The sequence below is a fragment of the Candoia aspera genome, chromosome 3 (assembly GCF_035149785.1).
Source record: "Candoia aspera isolate rCanAsp1 chromosome 3, rCanAsp1.hap2, whole genome shotgun sequence".
Taxonomy (NCBI): Eukaryota; Metazoa; Chordata; class Lepidosauria; order Squamata; family Boidae; genus Candoia; species Candoia aspera.
In genome coordinates this window covers 64,337,775-64,359,739 of record NC_086155.1, presented here as the reverse complement: position 1 = coordinate 64,359,739, position 21,965 = coordinate 64,337,775, and the positions used below count along the sequence as shown (strand labels likewise).

The 21,965-nt window shown below is 39.5% G+C and overlaps 1 protein-coding gene across 1 annotated transcript; it reads right to left on the bottom strand.

Moving 5' to 3' along the window:
- Nucleotides 1-9,590: 9,590 nt before the first annotated feature.
- On the bottom strand, nt 9,591-15,475 carry DMRTB1 (DMRT like family B with proline rich C-terminal 1). The gene is made up of 4 exons (XM_063300131.1): nt 15,022-15,475; nt 13,211-13,449; nt 12,542-12,686; nt 9,591-9,921 (listed from the first exon to the last, which is right to left on the bottom strand). The coding sequence occupies exons 1-4, from the start codon at nt 15,446-15,448 to the stop codon at nt 9,821-9,823; spliced, it is 912 nt and encodes a 303-aa protein (XP_063156201.1). The 5' UTR covers nt 15,449-15,475; the 3' UTR covers nt 9,591-9,820.
- Between the last annotated feature and the right edge of the window lie 6,490 nt (nt 15,476-21,965).

Here is a 21,965-nt window from a genome sequence, read left to right as displayed (position 1 = left end):
TTTGTTCTGCAATATTTTGGGGGGATAATATAATCAGCAGCGTTCTTACAATTTCATTTTTACCTTACACTGTTGTTCATTCGGAAAAAAAGCCATTGTATTAGTGTCTATCTTTCAAACAGGCACTAAGAAGAGAGATGAATTAATATTCAAAATTACCAAGAAAAGCAAATAGGAAAGAATTATGAACGCTGAGCGCTGAAAGAAAAACTACTCTATGCAGATAGGTAGATTGTGTGTGTGTGTGTGTGTGTGTCTGTGTGTAGATGATTAGATAAGTGGAAAGTGAGCATCATTTCCCTGTGAAGGGGAGGCTACAATTTCGTAACTCTCTATTATCAACAGTTTTTTCTAACACCTGGTTTAAACTAAGCTGCATTGACTGACTTCCATAAAAATGCAGTTGTGCTATGTTCCTTAACATTTACCTGCCATTGGTATTATTACTGAGTTTATTGTCACAGTGCAATAGCGATGATCTCTGGATAACAAAGCAAGGATGAAAAAGAAATATACTCTGGGGAAAAGATTCCTTTAATAAAGCAGTTCAGATGTTTTGGATTACAACTGTTACAATTTCTAGCCAGTGTGTCTTTTGTCCACGATGACAGCATGCATAATCTAAACAGGAGGGGCTCTGACTGTGGGAAGGCTACTTTTGGGAAATGTGTACTACAAGACCTTCTGCAAATATTTTGTCTTCCTGCTCAGGAACTCTATAGAATTATGCAAACAAATACTGTAACTGAGTTGTGTTCCCACAACCTGCTCAAAGAGTCATTTCCAGCTCTAGTATGTAGTGCAAACTTTCACACTGAAGATGTTGCCTAGTCTGGCAATGAAACGTCTGCAAGAAAACAACAAGGCTCAGAGAGCACCAAGGACTCCACAGTACAAACTCAGAATTTTCATCAGTTCAGGGTGAGCAAAAAAACTAACATCAGAACACACTGGGTCAGTCTCAATCTTCCCTAACTAGACTGTGTTGCGTGACCCCAGGGACCTATTTTTCAAACCACTTCTGATTCAGAGAATTTACTTCTGGAAACTGCCAAACTGCTGCTAGAATGGAAAAGGTTCTGCATGGTTTGGAGAAAGAGTAAAATGTTTCATACCCGAATGACTGAATTCTGCCCATCTCTAACTCATGGGAGACTAAGTAGAACTGGAAGTAGTGGATGGGGACTCAATTCTCCAGAATGGCAGTTGACTTGATCAGTGGAAATGTATCCTGACACAAGAGTTAGGAGCTAAGGGCTGCCTGGTTTAAGTGGGAGGGTCCATCCATCCATCCATCCATCCATCCATCATTTATACACTAGGTCTAGCAAAGCCCCAGTAGAGAAGAAGACAAGAGTGACAGTCCAGTAACAAGTGGACTCTTACCTTGCCAGTATATGTGCAATCTGATTCCATTCCCCATTCCCATTCTGATTCAGGATTACGTCCAGGGCCACAAAGGTCAGCAATTATTGTGCTAAGATTACAAATATAACAGAGTTTGTTTGTTTATTTCATTTTTATCCCACCTTTATTATTTTTTTTTATAAATAACTCAGGGCGGCGAACATACCTAATAGTCCTTCCTCCTCCTATTTTCCCCACAACAACAACCCTGTGAGGTGAGTTGGGCTGAGAGAGAGGGACTGACCCAAGGTCACCCAAGTAAATACAAGGTTTAAGTAAATACAAGAAAGTATAATATTATCAGAATAGTATTATAACATACTAATATAATATTCTGATATTCATAAGAAAAGCATGATTACTCCATTGGTCTCATACTGTGTAAATAAGAGGTTAGAATTTAAAAGCAGTGATGTAAAATATTATTACAGTCCTTTTCTTTCTAGAGCACTTTTTTTTTCTTATTTAAACAAGTTTTACATTACGAGAATGAATGTTTAAATCCTCAAGGTATTTGGAATGTCATATATTTTTGTTTTGCTTTGCTATAATATCTTGGGCTTCTGGGTACCTGAGCAATTAGGGTGATTAATTGCATGTTTGCAATAAAAACAAAAGAGTAGGGGAGTTCCCTTACAGATTAAATACCTTGAGAAAACTGTATTTGCTGCTAGACATAACAGATGCAGTCAGCCCAGCCAGCAGTTTAGAGCTGCTTCAATGGATGCTTTCTAATTTGGTTTGGAACTCAGGCCTTCTTGAAAGAAGTCAACTTGTTTAAAAAATAAACTTGGAAGGGTCATGGACAGAGAGAAGTGCTGACATGTGAAACCAATGTTATCTAACAAAAGAAACACTGTTTTCCTCCCTTCACCAGTTTGTTCTTCAAGGCAAAAGCTACAACAGCAGGCAATACACTCACAATATAGCTTCATAATATAGAACAAGGGACCAGAACAATTTAAATGCAAGATCAGTCCAACAAAGGGCCATTCCAGAGAAGCTCTTTGCCCAGTTCAGAATCCGCTTACTGGAGCTGAGGGTTATTTTTCCCTTATTCTGCACATGCATCTGAAATGGGAGCAAAGCTTGCCTTTTCCTCTGCAGTGCTACCACCCTGCAGAGCATCTCTGTGTGGGTTGTGCGGAATGTAAACATCACACCGCAGTTGTAGGTATACGGAAGAGCTTCAGCTGCAGCAATGCCTTTCCCCTATCTGATGACCTTCACAGTTTGCAGGAACATTTTAAATTCAGGAGGAAAGGCAGTGGGGCTTGTTGGAAGCTTTTCCTGAAAGCATCTGCTCAGATCTTTTTTTCTGCAAAGAGCTAGAGCAGTGTTTCTCAACCTTGGCAACTTTAAGATGAGTGGACTTCAACTCCCAGAATTCCCTGGCCAGCCAGCATGGCTGGCTGGGGAATTCTGGGAGTTGAAGTCCACTCATCTTAAAGTTGCCAAGGTTGAGAAACATTGAACTAGAGAAATCATACTTTACATTAATTTTTATCCTAGGGGAGACTGCACCACTATGAAAACAAGGTAAGTCTATTGCATGATCCACTACATGTCAGTGTTCAGTTGTTTCAGATGCCAATCAGATGCCATGATTTACAAAGCTCTCTCTCATGGAGTAACTCAGCGGAAAGACAAGAGAGGGAAAATCTCAAACAGAAATGATCTACCCTAAGACAGGTACGAACCATTTTCTTAAAACAAAACGTTGCTTATAAAACAAAATTTGCTTCATAAAGACCAATCACATCATTGTGAGGGAATACTGAAGAGAGAGAGGCTAAAATAAACAAAATGCCAGATTTAAATGAGAATAAATGACGCCGTATGTTGTTGGTTGCTCTCCTAACCTTAATTATTCAGTTTTGCCTCTGAAACTAGACGTTCCTTGTAGAAAGAGTTCCAGAAGGAAAAAATAATTGCGTACAGGTAGTCCTCATTTAGCAACCACAATTGGGACCAGCAGCTCAGTCATTAAGCAAAACAGTCACTAAATGAAACATCACAATTTTACCATCTTACTTCAGCTTTCCTTTGCTTTACAGACCATTGAAGGTCATAAATGCGAGTACTGGTCACAAAGTTACTTCTTCATCACCGTCATAACTGTGAATGGTCGCTAAACAAAGCAGTCACTAAATGAGGACTACCTGTTTGATTACTGGCTCTTATAGCAGTCAAATACATTTTGTTCTTTACTTAGAAATGTTATGCTGACTCTCCAGTCTGGGTACTAGTGATTAAAATCAACCTGAGGTTAGTGCTTAATATTTTTGCTGTACTGTAAAAAAAATTACTATAGATTCCAGTGAAGTGGTATTTTCAATTTAGTAAAGCAAAAGAAAGGAAAGCTGAAGTAAGATGATAAAATTGTGATGTTTCACTTAGTGACTGCTTTGCTTAATGACTGAGTTGCTGGTCCCGATTGTGGTTGCTAAATGAGGACTACCCGTACTCAATTATTTTTCTTTCTGGAACTCTTCATTGAACGATATTTAGGAAGTGACACTTTCCTGCTTAGCATTTTATAGTACAGTGTATTTTTATTTTTAGGATCATTCCTCAGCATGGTATTGATTTCTACTAGTACTCAACTGAAGTACTTTATTATTGGAATAAATGCAAACTTCTCCTCAACTAAATGTCAACTACTGTTGGGTGGGCTGTGTGAAAAGTACCTGCTAGTATAACTCTGTAATAATGAGTGTCTATTACACTGTCAGTGATGTAACAGCCTTGCTCACATTTATTTGATTTTAGTTAGAAGCAGACAGTAGGACTGCAGCACTGGGAAAAAACCCTATGCAAGTTTACTTGGAGGTATTCCTGTTGAATTCAGTGATATTACTTCTCAGCTATTAATAGCCTCAGGAAGTTGAAGGCAGTCTGGAAGATATATTACTCATGCTATGCCCACTCATTTCACTGTCACTTCTGATAAATTTTGTAGGCATTTGAAACAACTAAAATATAATGGGAACTATTCACAGTGACAATATATTACCACATGTATCGAAAGTAGTATTGCTGTCGTCCTGCTTGAGGGCTTTCTGCAGAATAACTGACTAGATTCTCAGTCTATTGCAACACATCTTTATGCTCTTACATGGAAAACATATCAAACTTACATCTTATTTAATTTAAGGTGTGACTTTAAAGTGATATCAAAGTGAATGGCTGACTTAATTTAAGGTGCAACTTTATTCTTTATGTTTTTGGTTTCCCTAGCTACCTAATTCAAGAACCAATGTCTTTATTTTACTGTGCTCTTCACAGTTGTTATATTGTCACTTCAGTTGTGAAACTAGCTAGTGTGCCAACAAAGAAAAAAACTTGTGTCCTTCTAGAACATTAAAAATCTTAATGTCAAGCCTTTGTATATAATTGGAAGTCAGGGCCAACCAAGCAAGAGCATTACATGAATATAATAAGCAGATTAATCCATCAAAATTTTTGGGCGAGATGGGTGGTGATAAAATTTGAAAAATAAATAAAAATAAATAAATAAAATTTATTTATGGTCCAAGACCAAACACAATAAAAGATCAGCCTACAATACACTAACTACAAATAGAAATTTTAAAAATTGTGAGAAAATCCTAAAATAATTAGCAATTAACAATAGCGTAAGGGAGGAACCAGGCGGTTCCTAACAGGTATTGAGAAGAATTTTGCAACTTTCTTATAGGTTTCTGAAGAGTAGTCACCCAGGAGATAGGTAATAGTCTTCTGGTTACAATGGCAATTAGAGTTAACAGTTGAAAATGTTAAACTTGATTGCCATTGGGTGTATGATGGACCTTTTAATAGCACACGTGAGACAGATTCTACCTCCCAGTCTGAACAGAAATAAATTAGGCACGTGGCACATTTTTCATGATATTTTGGTTAAAAATTTGACGGTCATCTTACCCATGGATGAGTTTATCCGTGTATATAAGATATACAGGTACTTTAAAAAGGTATTACCATATATACTCTCAGATAAGTCCATCTGTGGAGAGCTGAACCCAATTTTGGGGGTGTATTTTGGCACCTAAAATTCTCAGCTTATCTGCGAGTATATACAGTAAAATTTTAAAGAAATATCTCGGGATAGTCCAGGGAGGAGGAACCACTGGGCTATAAACGGGATGGGGGACTCTGGCTCTGTCATACCTAGATCCCAAGTCCTCTGCTCTAGTTCAGCCAGGGTTTCATCAAGTCCCAAAGCAGATAGTGCTGACAGGGTGAGACCACAATATGCCAAATTGTCATTAATTTGTCATCTTAGGTTAAAAGAGAACCCATCTAGCAAGGTGAGGTGAACTAAGGAAATTCCCCAGTAGACTTGCTTCAGATTATTTCTCTGGTAAAGCACATAAAAAAATAAGGTTCTAGCCATTGCAACCATTTACCATCATATATACTAGTTCATTCTAAGTGCCATTCCTTCATCAGACACTTACTTTCCAGCGTTTGCCCAGTCAACATGCTGGCAGTTTCTTTGGATTTACAGCAAAACAAAGTTTAATCTGAAGCTTTGAGCTAAATATTCATTCCTTCTTATGTGTTTATTAACCTGTTTAGTCATAGAAAGGTTAACTAGTTTTCTTGATACAAATGTTTAATGATAATAAAACTTCACAAATATTTTGGAGGACATAAGATTTCATCTTAATCGAATTAAAATGTTTCCCTAAAATGCCTTCAGCAACACTATAGAGTTTGTTTTAAGGCTGTAACATTTTAAAAGCTCTCCTAAATTCAAAAGCTATTGTTCGTTAGTTTCTAAATGGGAAATTTCCTCCACTATCATTCTATAATATTAAAGCAGTTATACAAATAGATGAACCTGTCATAGTGTCACCCAGGCACTAAAAATGAGGGTAAACTAATTGGGAAGGGAGGGAGGGAGGGAGGGGAACAGGGAGGGAGGGAGGGAAGGAAGGATTTCCAAAGCTCCCTGCCAGCTTCCCACAAGGAAAGTCAATGGGGACCGGGTAGGAAGTCAGAAGAGGCTCCCGCTCGAACTGCTTTTTTGCCTGCCCATGGTCGTTCTGTTTCTCTGTTTAGGTAAGGAAATATCTCTGAAATGATGACCCAACGGGGCACGGGTTGTCTAGTTAGATCTATTTTGAGAGCAGACCAAGCATATACTTTGCCCATGTTATTTCTTAACTCCAAACATATGTTTGTTCTTGTGCCACTTATGAAATTTATACTTATAATTTTTAGAAATGCTATTAGCTTCACAGACCAATAGGAAAATGTCTCTGCCACTCTCTCCTTCAACCCAATAAAGTTGCTTTTCAATTGAAGCGAATATTTGTAGCTCAGGGTTGAACTGTGGAGTCCCTGGTGCTCTCTGAGCCTTGTTGTTTTCTTGCTCGCACTGAAGATGTTGCCTAGTCTGGTAATGAAACGTCTGCAAGAAAACAACAAGGCTCAGAGCTTCGAAGAGCTATTCAGCCTTCATCAGTTGAAGTTCCCCCATCATAGGCGGCTACGGAAACACCAAGGCACAAGGTTGCTCCCCTCACACAGCCACTGAAAGCCTCTGTGAAGGGCCCCTAAAATAAATGGTACAAGGGGGCTGGTGGCCCCTTTTCTCATGAAAGCCGTTGCCTTTTACTGTAATAAAATGTGTTAGCTGGGAAAGGGGCTACCAGACTGCTTAAATAAAATGTGACCCTATTTGCAGAATGAACCAATCAACAGACCACTGTTGCTGGCTGGGGAATTCTGGGAGTTGAAGTCCACAGTCTCAAAGTTGCCAAGGTTGAGAAACACTGCAATAGACAAAGAACATCTCCCAAAGTAGTCTTCCCAACCAATATTGACAACCTCTCCGGCTTCTTGCACTGGCGCACAGACCCCATACCCGCTTGCTTTCGTAGCTTTTTCCGACCGGCATTTTTCAGCTTCGAACCACCGCCCGCCTCTTCGCAGGCATTCGGCCAAGGGGCTTAGCAAGACACCTCTTGCATTCAGATTTTCTATGTAAGGATTCAAGAGCGCTGGGGCGGGAGGGGAACCCGCCAGCTTCTCCGCGGCGACGGGAGGGGTTGTTTCGTCCGCTTTTCCCCCCACCCTGTTTTCCCCTTCCCCACGCAGCGCGAGCGCTCCCGCGGATGTCCCCCTACTCCACGCCGGGAACGCGCCCTCCGGCTAAGAACGCCGCTGCTGGGGCCCCGCAGGGTGGACGCCCCGTCGCGGTTCCTGCGGCGCGTGCGGGTCGACCGCCTTCGCTTTCCTCGCTGAAGGGGAAGAACTGGCCGAGCTGCTACAATTGGTTTTCTCTTCTCTCGGAATTGGTCTTTTGTCCCCTGCCTGGAGGGCAAGGGCTGCATAATGGGTTATCCCTGGCTCCGTTTCTGGCGTTTGCCTCCCTGCACGCCCAGGAACACCAAATTCTGGTGGTGGTTTGTAGCTGCTCGCTGTATATAGTGGGCTGGCGGCCTGGCCTCTGTCCTACGCACTGTGCAGCATACCTTGGCTCCTGAGGACCGCCTGGGGTAGTCCTTGCTTTCCAATAAAGGTATTAGACCAGTGTTTCTCAAGGTTGGCAAGTTTAAGATGGGTGGACTTCAACTCCCAGAATTCCCCAGGAATGCTGACTGGGAATTCTGGGAGTTGAAGCCCACCCATCATCTTAAACTTGCCAACCTTGAGGAACCCTGATCTAGAGGATAAGGGAATATCTCTGGCTGGGAATTCTGGGAGTTGAAGTCCACCCATCTTAAACTTGCCAACCTTGAGAAACACTGGCATAGACCCCAGCCGGGCCAGGCTCACAACCTTTGACGTCAGTTTCCCATCTCTTTTTTTCCTTGTTGCATCAAGTGGATCCCTTGCACTTGATCAAAGCCCTTCAAAAGCATTGTCTGCTCTTCTGCTGTTTCTCCCCCCCTAACCCACCACACGAAAGCGGTTGTTCTGCTGAACATTCCTAACCAAAAAATGGTTGAAATGACGTTTTGTTAACCCCTACTATAGCTCTCAAAAGAGGAGACAAGCGAGGGTCATTTTTCAAAGTTCCTCCATAAGCCGAACTGGAGACTACGTAGGGGGTACAAGGGAACCTGGAACTGCTCCTCTGATGGAATCAGATCATTAGATTGGACTATTTCTGTCATCACAATTTTTCTTTTATTTGTGACGATTCTTCAAATGTTTCATTTCTTCATCAACTTAGAAGCAATTACTTTCTGATAGCAATATATGCCTAACTATATTTCAAAATATAATTTTGAATCTGTATAGAAGGAGAGAGAGGATATATTAGCGTGTACTACCAGCATTTGAAAATGTTTTATTCTAACATATACAAAGTTAAGCTAATATGAATAAGTATTTGTACAACAATAATGGAAACTAAGCCGGAAATATTGTTAATACAAAGTTATGTAGGTAAAAACTGGTTTTTCTTACTGCTGTTTTTCTCCAAACTAGCAAAGAACTAAATATAGAATCATCAACGTATAACTGCATGCTTTTTTTTGTTCTCCCTGTTTTTCCATATTCAAATATTAATTGTGGCTATTGAATATTTGTTAGCTGTGCTGTCCCAAACGAATGAGAGTTGGTGAGCCATACAGACCTCAATTCTATTAAGACACGGTACCACTCTAGCTAGTACAGAAATTCAGCAGACAGGCTTCCCCATAATTATTGGTATTTAGGGTACCTATTTTCCCACTGATTTCTGGCTACTATATATATGCAAATATTTGTAATATGCCCAAATAAGAATTCAGTTTGCAAAAACTTTCTGACCTCCCTCTAGATCACCTTGCACCTGAAAAAGAACTAGCCTGGTCTTGTAATTTAGCAGCAGCTTAGCAAATTGGTAGATGAATCTTTTCATGCCTTTCCTTACTTGATACACTCCAGATGCACCATGTTTCCATAATTCCAAGTTCTATATATATTGAGAGGACTAGGTTGAAGAAGGCTGCTATAATGAACAACTACTAACAACACAGGCTGGCATCAACTAACAAACACTGACAATCCTAAAGCCAGCTAGTGTGTTTCCTTACAAAGCATAGGCTGGGCAATATGTTAAATCGTGCTAGGATTTTGCTGGAGAGTCAAATACACTTACTGAGCACATCTGACTTCTCACAATGTACATGACTTCTGAGCTGGGCCTGCATTCACTGCGATCAGGAGACTGCTGGGATGATTTTCAATGCAGGCATATCTTCCTAAACTTCCAATTTGACACCAAGCCTCCTAATTCTGATGGGACAAGTTAGGTAAACATGAAATACCAATGCTGCAAATAGGATTGTGTGATATTCCAAACTTATCTGACTGAATTAGGATTAGCAGCAGTATAGATTACAGTAATACAAAATAACATTTACAGGAAGGCATCACTTGAAGGCAATATTTCAGTGTAGACGGTGATGATTTACTGCTTAGAATATGAAGAAGAATCTCCAGAGGCATCTTCTTCAGATGTTTGGCTGTGCTTACATATAACTGCAGAATCCTGGCTGTCCTCAGTGGAAGCTAAAATACAGAAACAGAAAAATAGTCCATAATTTCAGCTTTGACAGAATTCTCAGGTTTCGTTAAATGACTGTCATTTAATAACAACAAGTAAGCACATTCTTACAACACAGCTCTCTTATTTGTAGACTGTAGCTGGAAGAAGCCATCTCTCCAATAAGATACTTCAAAGATACTTCACCTTGAATACATTTGTTTCCTGTTTATTTAATAATACTAATAAGCTAGTAAACAAACATAAAATGTGCATACAGGTATATGTATTTTAAATTGGCAATTACTGAGAACATTAGTTTGAAAATAATTATTTGAGCAATTTGACTATCTGTAGCTCTTCAGTGCAGAACCATTTTTCAAGTAACCTCATTAGGAGAATGGACAATATTATATATCCTCACCTGGATAGAGCATCATGGAATGTATTTAGATCACATACTTGGGAAAAGCTTTTCCTTTAAAAAAAAAAAGCACTCAGTCCCTATGTATATATGTGCAGAAAGATTTAAAGATGATTCTCAGTGAATTTAAGATGGTCCTCCTGTAATAAATTATTTGGGGGAAAAACACTAAATTTCTTTTTAAATTAATACAGTATTAAACATTCTTTCATTGTTCTTCCATGGTTGAAGAGGGCAAGCAGAGTTAAATTTTAAGTTAAATATTTTCAGAGCACAGTTTATCGCTGCCCAGACTCACATGTTGAGATGGGTGGCTATACAAATGGAATTAATAAATAAATACTTTATCATGGTTTAATCCCAGATACAATTAATATAATTAAAATGAACCTATGCTTGATCTACATGTAGTTTGGACAAATACCATTGACCATGGTATCCTTTTGGGGCAGCTCAGGGAGTTGGAGGTGGGTGGCGTGGTTTTGCGCTGGTTCACCTCCTTCCTCCAGGGCCAGTCCCAATCGGTGTTGATAGGGAGCGAGAGATCCAGCCCGCGGCCCCTCCTTTGTGGGGCACTGCAGGGTTCAGTACTCTCCCCGCTCCTTTTTAACATCTACATGAAACTGCCGGGTGAGCTCATCCGTCGTCATGGGATGAGGTATCATCAATATGCAGATAATACCCAACTATATATCTCCATTCCAGGTGATGTAAGTGATGCTGTGACCACCCTATCTCGGTGCCTGGAGGCTGTGGGGGTCTGTATGGGGAACAATAGGCTTCAGCTGAACCCTGGTAAGACGGAGTGGCTGTGGGTTGGGGCTTCCTCTGTCTCTGGGAACTTACCATCTTTAGTTCTGGATGGGGTTGCACTGCCCCAGACAGACCCGGTGTGGAATCTGGGGGTCCTCCTGGACTCATGACTCCTGCTTGAAGAGCAGGTGGCAGTCATGGCCAGGAGTGCCTTTGCTCAACTTCATGTTGTGCGCCAGTTATACCCTTTCCTGGATTGAGAGGCCCTCTGGTCAGTCACTCATGCCCTAGTCATCTCCTGTATAGACTACTGCAATGCGCTCTACATGGGGCTACCCTTGAAGAGTATCCAGAAGCTTCAGCTGATACAGAATGCGGCCACATGGGCAGTCTTGGGTGCCCCAAGGACAGCACACATAACACCTTTGCTGCGAGAGCTGCATTGGGTGCCAGTCTGCTTCCAGGTCCAATTCAAGGTGTTGGTTATCACCTTTAAAGCCCTACATGGCATGGGACCGGGTTACCTGAGGGACTGTCTCATCCCTATTACATCAACCCATCCCACCCAGTCACGCAGAGAGGGCATGTTACGGACCCCATCCATGAAAGAATGTTGATTGGCGGGGTCCAGGAAGTGGGCCTTCTCTGCCATGTCCCCCGTCCTTTGGAACACTCTTCCCCCAGAGGTGAGGCTAGCTCCCTCTCTCCTGACCTTCTGGAAAAAGTTGAAGACCTGGCTCTGCCATCTCGCTTGGGGCAGGAAGTGGGGAAGTCAATCCTGGGGTGGCTAGCACCTTAAAGTGGTCCCATGGATTTATAAATCTGAATATGAATTTATAAATCTGAATCAGAACTTTTAACTGCCATCTTGGATGCTATTTTATATTTATACGTTTTTATTGTATTTTAATCTTTTTAGCTTTATTGTAAACCGCCCAGAGTCCCTCTTTTGGGTGAGATGGGCGGTGACGAAATTTGATAAATAAAAATAAATAAATAACATTTTAATGGAATCAGGTGTTCAGGTGATGTTTCTCAATGTTGGCTAATAGTTAAAAATAGGTTTTTTGGTTTCTGAGATCATAAAAGCATTTGGTGTTGGAATTATGCAGGCAGCACAGGAATGCACATAGAAGATAATATAGGTAGATATTAAGGTAGATAATATAGATATTAAGGAAGATAATATAGGAAGATAAGATAGGTAGATACCTAATATAGGTAATATACTGAATTTATACAGTATAAACCCTATGAATTCTGTACAATCCTCTGTTTTTTAGATAGGTTTATCTGAATCTGATCTATGTGTATCTGGCTCTACAGTGCAAATATTAAATCCACACTTGAGTATCAGGGCTGGGGGCAAACTAAGCACATCATACAGGACAGAATGGGTTTGTAAACATTATAGGTCTGTTGCAAACATCAGCGTAGCAGTTGTACAACCAAATATTTTGATTGCTCACCAGATGTTTCCTTTGTAGCTTCAGTCACAAAGTTCAGCTGGAGAGGTGGTGGAATGTAGTGAATTCCTGGCAGAAAGCCTCGAGGTATAAAGGGTGACAGTGGAGTATAGTATCCTTGCCGGAAATCCCCACCTGAGTCTTGTAACTGTATAGAAGCAAAGGTATGTGAACAGGTGGTGAACTAAGCTATAAAGTCAGTGGCTACACTGAAACCCAGGCCAAAACATATTTCATTATCCTAGGACTTTACATCCATCCATCCATCCATCCATCCATCCATCCATCCATCCATCCATCTATCTATCACACTTCTACCCTGATGTAGTCCCAAAGGTCTCTCGCTGGTTCACAGAAGTAAAATTACACAATTACAATTAAAACATCCACAATCAGGATAAACGTTAAAACAATACAGACACACACACAAACTCCTGGGAATGCAGATGGATATGGGCAGTAACCTTACTGGTTTGGTTTCTGGTGTTTTGTGATTGACTGTGCACCACATGGTGGCCATTTTATTACAGTATCAATTAAGGTTAGGGTATTCAAAATTCCAAATGTGCCACTGATTTAAAGCTATTACACCAATGGCTAGCTGCAAAAGAAATCTGCAGTTACTATATATGTGAGCTGTATTAAACCATGTATGGAGAAAACTATACTTACTGGTATAGAAGCAGGAACACTCCCTGGTCCATGATTGCTAGAAAAGTGTCTGAAACTTGTTTGCAGAGGTAAAACAGGGGCAGGTAATGGACCTCGGTAAGCTGGTTGATTGATAGCGAATCCCACTGAAAATGGATGATAAGGGTACATCCCGGAGTATCCAGGATACATCTTGGGAGGATCCCTCTCCACAAATTCTGGGCACACAGCAATACATTCTTGAGGCAAATTAGGATGGTCTATTAAAAAAAATGTTGGATTAAATGGGTGGTGGTACTTAGCTAGTATCAGCAATATATAAACATCTGTTTGTAAGATTATTCTAGTATCTTGAAAGTGTTGCACTTTGGCTAATTAAACTTTCACAGAGGTACTCCTTAGGTGTCCTCTCAGCTGCACATCCACGAAAACACTGAAGAATTTGTAAATGGCTTAAATGCAGGAAGTGGTTTTTTTAATGTACTTGTTTCACTGAGAGGTATAAATTCTATAGGAAAAAGACCCTTGACTGGCAGGTCAGTGTTGTGTTGGGCCTGCTGCAACTCACTTTATTCACACAGACACCTTACATGGCTGAGATCCTACAATTCAAAGCTGTTGCTCATGGATTCGTGTCAGTTGGAAGAAGGCACAGAGACCTTTGCTAGTTACAGCAAAGCAGACTCTAGAAACTTACATTAAGTAATATTCAAACAAAATTAAACATAATTTCTTTATGAATAAGAGAAATTGTATATTAACATTAAAATGTGATGCTGTGATTTACTGTTTTATATACTTTTGGCAAATTCAATTCATTCTTTTTCTTAAGTAGAAAACTTAAAATGTGCAATGGTACATCAAGCAATGAAGATAAATTGCAAGCTACTTTAATAGTATTTAATATTGTATCGAACCAGTAGATGGCAATCCATATTCATAAATAGAGCACAACATTGATCCTAATTAAAACAGTAGGAGAGCAGAATACAGGATAAGCTATTTTTTTAATGTAACAAAAATTCTGAATAATTAGGAAATGTATAACATTTTGCAATCTTTCAGTTTTACTTTTGATAAACAATTTTAAACTTGCTGATTTAGGTCAATGCTCATTATCAGTCTGGTAAATGTATTATTTTCTAAACTTTTGCTGCTACTTAAGATGTTGATTAACACCACTTTCTCCATTGGAATGTTGGAAAAATAACATTACAATTTGAATTTTGTAAAGAAATTCAAATTAGGACATTTCATTTAAACTCACTGCACCTCTAAATATTCTTCAAAATACAGCTTGCACAATATAAATTCAGTGCAAAAATAATTGTTTCAAAAGATGGCAGCAGACAAGTGCTTGTCTGTTCTCTTTTGTTCTTACAAAAACCAATCCAGCAAATTATTTTCATTAACACTGAAATATTCCCCTTGCTGAAGGGAATGTCTATAAAATATAGTACAAATCGTATTAAATCCAGGCTCTCTGTTTTTCTACTTGCTTGACTGGCAGGTCAGTGTTGTGTTGGGCCTGCTGCAACTCACTTTATTCACACAGATTCTGGCTGTGTAAATTTAGTTTTGCAACAATGAAGCATGGTGAAGCAGCTTTCAAGCAGGATATGGAAGATGCAATAAATAAATAAATAGCTAACCAATATCACCCTTTCAGAGGGAAAAACCCAACAACAGTCCTAAACACCAACAGTAACAAATTGGCATAGCAGGATACATACGTCACTAAGGCCCAGGACAAGTAGAAAGTTAAGTCCATAAACAGAAAAGACATTGCTAGTTATCAATGTTTGAAGTAGACCTATGGCTGGTACACATACCTAAATCTATGAAGGTTGGAGAGCTCGGCTTAGGTGGTGTTGGATTATTCCCTGTTTTGGTACAGGGGCTAACTGCTGAAGTCACTTTAATTCCTTCATGCACAACTGACCCATGAGTGGGGGGCTCTGAGGAATTCATTTTTAAGCCCTTCTTATGGCTAGGAATGGCTGCCATATCTTCCTCGCTGGGCCTGCCCTGAGCAGGAGGCAAGATATCTCTGGGTGGTGACTCTGGTCCTTGTCTCTTCAAGGCCTTCTGTGCAGCCATGATCTTCTGGCGTTCGGTGATGAGAGCACATTTCTCACATGGGCACTGCTTCCACCTGCAATGACCAGCATGACCCTTTACTGGTACCACAAAGCCATGATTCCGACAACGTGAACATTTAGGAGCCCGAAGAGACTGAGTCCCATCTTGGTTTTCCATAGCTAGCAGCTCCCTCTAGATCCACACCAGTTCTAAAATGGTATGCATTGAAATCTGCTCTCCTTGTCTGCAAAAAATGGCTACAATCTAGCAATTAAGCCTGGGACCTAGCCTAGAAAAGGGAGGAATTCTGCTTCATGGAAAAAGGGAAGAACATTTGGTGCTGGGTCTCAGCCCACAAAATGTAGTATTTTGACATAGCAAGTTATGGAAAATACTATTCAATTCCCTTCTTGCTTTTATTTCTGAAGACTTTATTTTGAAACAGAACTCTGGAAAAATATTTTAGTGGAAACTCAACATTCTTAAAAGGGTTTCAACTAATGCAAAACCTACTGATTTTGTCTCTCTGCTAAGAAGGCGGAGCTTTTGATTTTAAGGCCACAGATACTTTTTGTGAGCAGAAGGCAAGACATTCAATTCTCTGCTGGTTCTGCAAGGAGGATTGAAGATGCTGGAAGCAAACTGTACAGTTTTGTGCTTCAGTGGGGAATCTGGGGTGTGGAATATTGATTGAGATGGTGCTGTTTGAAGGAGGAGGATAACATTTCACATAGGATACAAGTCAAATAACTGAATTTGATACCTGCTCTACTTTAGAATTATCCTGCTCCACTTGTTTCTGTTCTAAACTTCAGGCAGTAATCGGTTAAAATGTGCATGAATTCATACCTTGTAACATATGCAAGGACAATAGCTTTCTTTTTCCATTACTGAAGAGTGATTGTATCATAAACTTTGAATCTCTTTCCTTTGGGATTTCTGACATCCAAACAAATTCAGGGGACATGATGTGTATCTGTTTCTCAGTACAAATTAGCTATATAACACTATACATTTATTTCTCTGAGCATTGAGAGGAAGTCCCTAAGTTGGTTTCAGGATGTAATAAACTGGCCTATTTTCTAGAGGGATGAGTGGTATCATTACTGTGATATGAATTTTTATTTTTATCAATTTACAAATGGAAAGGGTTTCTATGGTTCCCAAGCTATATCTTATTTCAATACAGTAAATAAAAAGCAAATTATTTTATGAATAATTCTGTATGATGTTTAATTATGTCGCAGGAAAAGGAGATTATTAAATTCTTTTCTTGTACAGCCACTTTTCAGTGTTGGATTTTTATGACTGTGCCGTTTACTTACAAATCTGTTTATGATATGAATAATAAATTCCACAATAACTCATAGTGGATTTTTAAAAACTACATCCAAATAAAGAAGCAAGAATAATTTAAAAAAATGCTCTGTTTTAATTATAAACCCACATCTACAGAATTTTACAAAGCTTAATCCTCACTGGAAATGCTTTCCTGCTTTTTGATTGACTGGGCTGGGACTCTGGAAAACCTAAGGGAGATCCAGCAATTCCATATTAACAACTTTCTGAAAGTTCTGAAAAACTTTTTTTTCTTTTTTCTTTTCAGTATCTTGATTTCATCTGGGATTTTATAATTACTTTTCTTTGCAGTTATATTTTGTTCTTGATACTCATTTGGACTTAGTTATTCCTTATTTTGTTTTTATCGTTGTTTGGTGTTGCATGCTGTCCAGAGCCCTTTGAGACTGAGGTGGATTTTAAGTTGTTGTTTCCTCGTTTAGTCGCTTCCGACTCTTCGTGACTTCATGGACCAGCCCACGCCAGAACTTCCTGTCGGTCGTCAAAACCCCCAGCTCCCCCAGGGATGAGTCCGTCACCTCTAGAATATCATCCATCCATCTTGCCCTTGGTCGGCCCCTCTTCCTTTTGCCCTCCACTCTCCCTAGCATCAGCATCTTCTCCAGGGTGTCCTGTCTTCTCATTATGTGGCCAAAGTATTTCAGTTTTGCCTTTAATATCGTTCCCTCAAGTGAGCAGTCTGGCTTTATTTCCTGGAGGATGGACTGGTTTGATCTTCTTGCAGTCCAAGGCACTCTCAGAATTTTCGTCCAGCACCACAGTTCCAAAGCATCTATCTTCCTTCTCTCAGCCTTCCTTATGGTCCAGCTCTCGCAGGATTTTAAGTACTGTCAAATAAATAAATGTGCAATGATTTTAATATCCTGTGCAGGTATATGACCTAGATATGAAGAGCCCCTTAAATGAAAGTAAAAGACCTGAAGAGGCCAGAGGCTTCCCCAGGGATGTCAGAAAACCTAAGGTGATGGCTGTCACTGTGAGATCAGAATCATACCCTTATTTACATGTGCCACAACGTATGTAAAAAAGGGAGGAGTTTCTTTTGCATGGTTGCAGCTGCCATCTTGCCTTTTTTGAACCCTCCCTGCAGATGCCCTGGAAGGGGCTCTGAATAGATGCTGACATTTAATACGTTGTATGCAAGAACTGGTAACTCAGGAGCTGTTAAGACAAGCTAATGCTGTTCTGGGTTGCATGAGAAGCATTGTATCAAAGACACATTAAGTCTTATTCTGCCCTACTGATGACTCTACACCTGGAGAACGTGTAAAGGTCTGAGCATCACATTTCCAGAAGATTCAGAAGAGAGCAACAAGATGATATAGGGACTTGAGGACATGGCCTATGAAGACAGTTTGAAGGAACCTGGGATGTTCTGTGGAAAAAAGACTGAAAGGAGACATCAATCAATGTTCAAGTACATAAAAAGGTGCCATAGGGAAATGATCAGGAGTTATTTTCCATTGCCACAGAAGCTAAGGCCAGAAATACTGCGGGCAAGTTGTTACTACCTAGATTTTGCTTAAATGTAAGGGGAAACATCCTGACAGTAAGATCTGTACAACAGCAGTACAGTGTACATATGGAGTTTGTGGGTTCTCCATCTCTGGAGTTTATTAAGGAGAGATTGGATAGTCACCTCTTAAGGATGGTTTCAGTGGTTTCCCTGCAACTGCAAAGGTTGGGCTAGGTGATCCTTGTGACCCTTCCAATTCTACAATCCATACAATGATTGCATGATTCTCATTAAATCAAGGTCCTGGTTTGACCTATGTTATAGCTCAGGAGTTCTGGATCCAGCTTTTGCCTCAACATCAGCTACCATCTGTAGGCATTGCTCTCTTTTGCTTCTGCTTTAAAAAGATTCCTACTATCCTACTCTGCAAAGGATTCAAATGAAGCACATCTTCTTGAAGACATCTTAAGCAGTCATGTCTTCTGCTGCACTCATGCAGCCTTTCAAAAGCTGTCCCTAGCAGTGCATCCACATACATCCATATGCAGGCTCTGGAAAGCACGCTTCTCACATGGTTTGCACAGTCAGCCCTATAGTCTAATAATCGTGTTTTGATGATTAGGTATTCTTTTTATGTCCATTTTTATCTTCTGTAAGCTGATTTGAGGGACTCCTTTCTAAAAGGGATAAAAACAAGGGTATACTATTTTTGTATATCTAAATAAATAATATGAGAGAGTGCCTTCCAGCCCATGGGCAAGCTCAGATCTACCCACATGCTAGAGAATTAAACTGCTCATAAAATGGAATTACCCAATTACTTTTAAATACATGTAATGCAATGTAATATTTATTATGTCCAAAAGACCCAAGTAACCAAATAAAGATATAATCAAAAGGTTTAGCATAAGATAAGCCAGTCAGGCAGATAAAAAAGTTCATGATACAACACAAAATATTTAGAAACTCAGAACATAATTTTTAAGTAAAGACATTGTTTTTATAGCCATAGTTAAAAATTTTGGCTATCACCACTGTTGTTCTAGGATTTTTATCTGAAAGTAAAATTTTAACATATTCAGAAGTATCTCTTCCTGGCCTCAGTTTTAAATAGGCCAGATTATATCCTACCAAAGACTCTTATAATATTCACAGTAGAGTAGAATGTGATCCACAATTTCAAGATCATTACCATTACAGGGGCAATGTCATGAGTAAGGATGGCGAGCAGGGGGCTCCCATCCAGACTGTCAAGCGCATGCGTAGCACTGAGGAATTGTTCAGCCATTCAAAGAGACACAGATCGGGACCGCCTTAACCCTTGGGGGTTATATGTCTGGGTTTTTCCCACGCTTCTTCAGTTTGTTAGGATTCCTGTTAAGTACTAGCAATAAATATTAGAGACCAGTTCATTGTCTCAGTGTGTTTCCTGGTTGTTAGGACAGGCAACATCTTTGAGAGAGAAGAATCTTTTGAAATCTATCATGTAACATATTTGATGGCAACACATTTAATCTAGCTTTAGAAAAAGCTATTTTATATTTGCTTAAATGTAAACTGCTATAGCATATAGGGAGCTGAAAGATGTAATTTATTCCCCAAGTCAGGGGTGAACATAGAACTTCAGCTTTTGCCATTAATTCCTGTACTGAATTGTCCCATCATCTCTGATACAGTAAAATACTGATGTCACATGCCTAGAAAACAAATAACTGGTATCAAATACCAAACAGACCAATCTTTCTTTTACATACATTATAATCCCCAGAGCATCTACAGGTTTCAAACAGAAATATAATGGAAGTTCGTTTATTCATTTAATATTGTAATTCAAATAGAAGAATAAAAAGGAAAAGTCACTTTCAAGATGAACTCCAGTCCTGGTGATTTTCATGAATACATTCATGCGGTTTTCTTAGCAAAAGTACAGGATTGTTTGCCACTGCCACCTTATATGATTGTTGCTATTTTTCAGTCTAGCCTGTAGCCCTGGACTTCCCAAATGCTCCCTTATCTAATTTCTGCTCAATGTTGTCTTTGTTTAGTTTTCTAAATGAACTAAAGTTGGCAAGTTGATGTGGAAAACAGCATGGTCCAGTTCCAGACCAGCCAAGCATTCCAAAATGGTTCATCCATTTCTGGAATAGAATAATCTAAATCAAGAAGCATTTTGAAATGTTCCTGTTCTGTTTCAGGGCCAGAGTTTGCCCTTGACAAAATTAAACCCTGTTCCATAAGCTTCACATCTGAAATAGCTGAACTATCCTCCAAATGATCAGATTGATTTATTTCGCAGGAAAAATTGAATATTTCAGGTAACATGGATGTTCTAGGAATTGGCCATGCTGTTTTGCACACAACTATTTAAGAAAATGAAATGATGACCATTTTCTAAGTCATTCCTTTCCATATACAACTATTTTGAACTTTACTTTCCCCCTATTTCTTTCTCCAGCAATTTTGCTTCTGTCATATTAAAAAAACCATTATTTATGGTTTTTTAGGGGTGCTTTCACATGACTTTTGATTAAACCTATCACATAAATTTGTTGAGATTGCAACCATTCCTCTCATCTATAGGTAGAAAGTCAGGCTCTCTGACCAAAAAGCAAATGGCAAGAACAACATCTGCAAAGATGTGCTGCTCCTAAAGCTGAGGTGGTAGGTAGGAATAAACAAACATCTGTCCCAGCAGTTTTTGAGCAACTGAATTATTTGACTGCTTGTAATGCACTGACATAACATATTAGGCTTTGTGGAAATGCTGCAGGTAAGGCTGGAGCTAGTGGTAAGGCAAGAACCAATAAAGCTTGGACCAGACAGAACTGTCATGTAAACATGGATACAGTGCCTCTGATACTCAAAAGCTAGAAAAAAAGAGTTTAAAGACTGTTAGCTCAAAGAATGGGAGAAAAAGGCCGAGGATTTACACCCTGAGGCTGACATATATAAAGCATTCGGTTCCTGTGTTCTGCAGTACACAGATCTTCTGCATATGTATTACTTTTTTCTTGGCTCCACCATCTAGCTGTGTTGAGTCTGTGAAGTATCTGCCGTTACCTAGTTACCATACTCCTAAAAGCGGGATTGAGTTCTTGCAGAACTGAAATTTATTGCTTGTGTCTCCTGTGAAGTCTGACAGGATGTGACTCCCTTAGTTTTCTTAGTGTGTGATTAGCTTCATTAATCACTCTGCTTTATTCAACAAATTATTAGGGGTCCAGACTACATTGTTTCCTAGTTTGTAATCTCCTGTATTATATCTTCATACTTCCATCTTTTTTTCTGATTAGAAAAAAAAGTAAAGTGATTAAAATGGAAGTAACCTTATTTATTTTATTCACATCCATCCACCTACTTCTAAGGCTACCAGGATGGAATTTGCATAAGCTGAGTGAGACACATCACGTAACACGGCATAGCTATGTAATAATCAGCCTATTTATTGCATATTAAGGCAATCAGATCTTTAAAACTGTATGAAATATTCCTTATAAGTTTACTTCCCAAATTCTATCTCCATGGTGATAATAAACATATTAGTAGCGATGATTTAAATATGGAAGATAAATACATGTGCTAATCTGAATTTAGGCAGTGTTTCTTTCTCAGGTTAGAACTTGACACCTTGGAGTTTTATCTCTGAGGCCACATATCCCCTGCTCATATTTAGTCTTTCTTGCATTTAACAGCCTCCCCACCTTTCAACCTTTTTACTCTCTTTGCTCCTTTGTTCATAGAGTCCCTCCACTTCCAGCCAACCATTCTAAACCATAAAGGGAATGACCAGAGTGTCCACTTCCAGCCCTATTTCCTCTACTGCTTCTAGGCTACATCTCTATGGTCAGAAGAACCCTGAAGTCACTGGCAGTTGGAAAG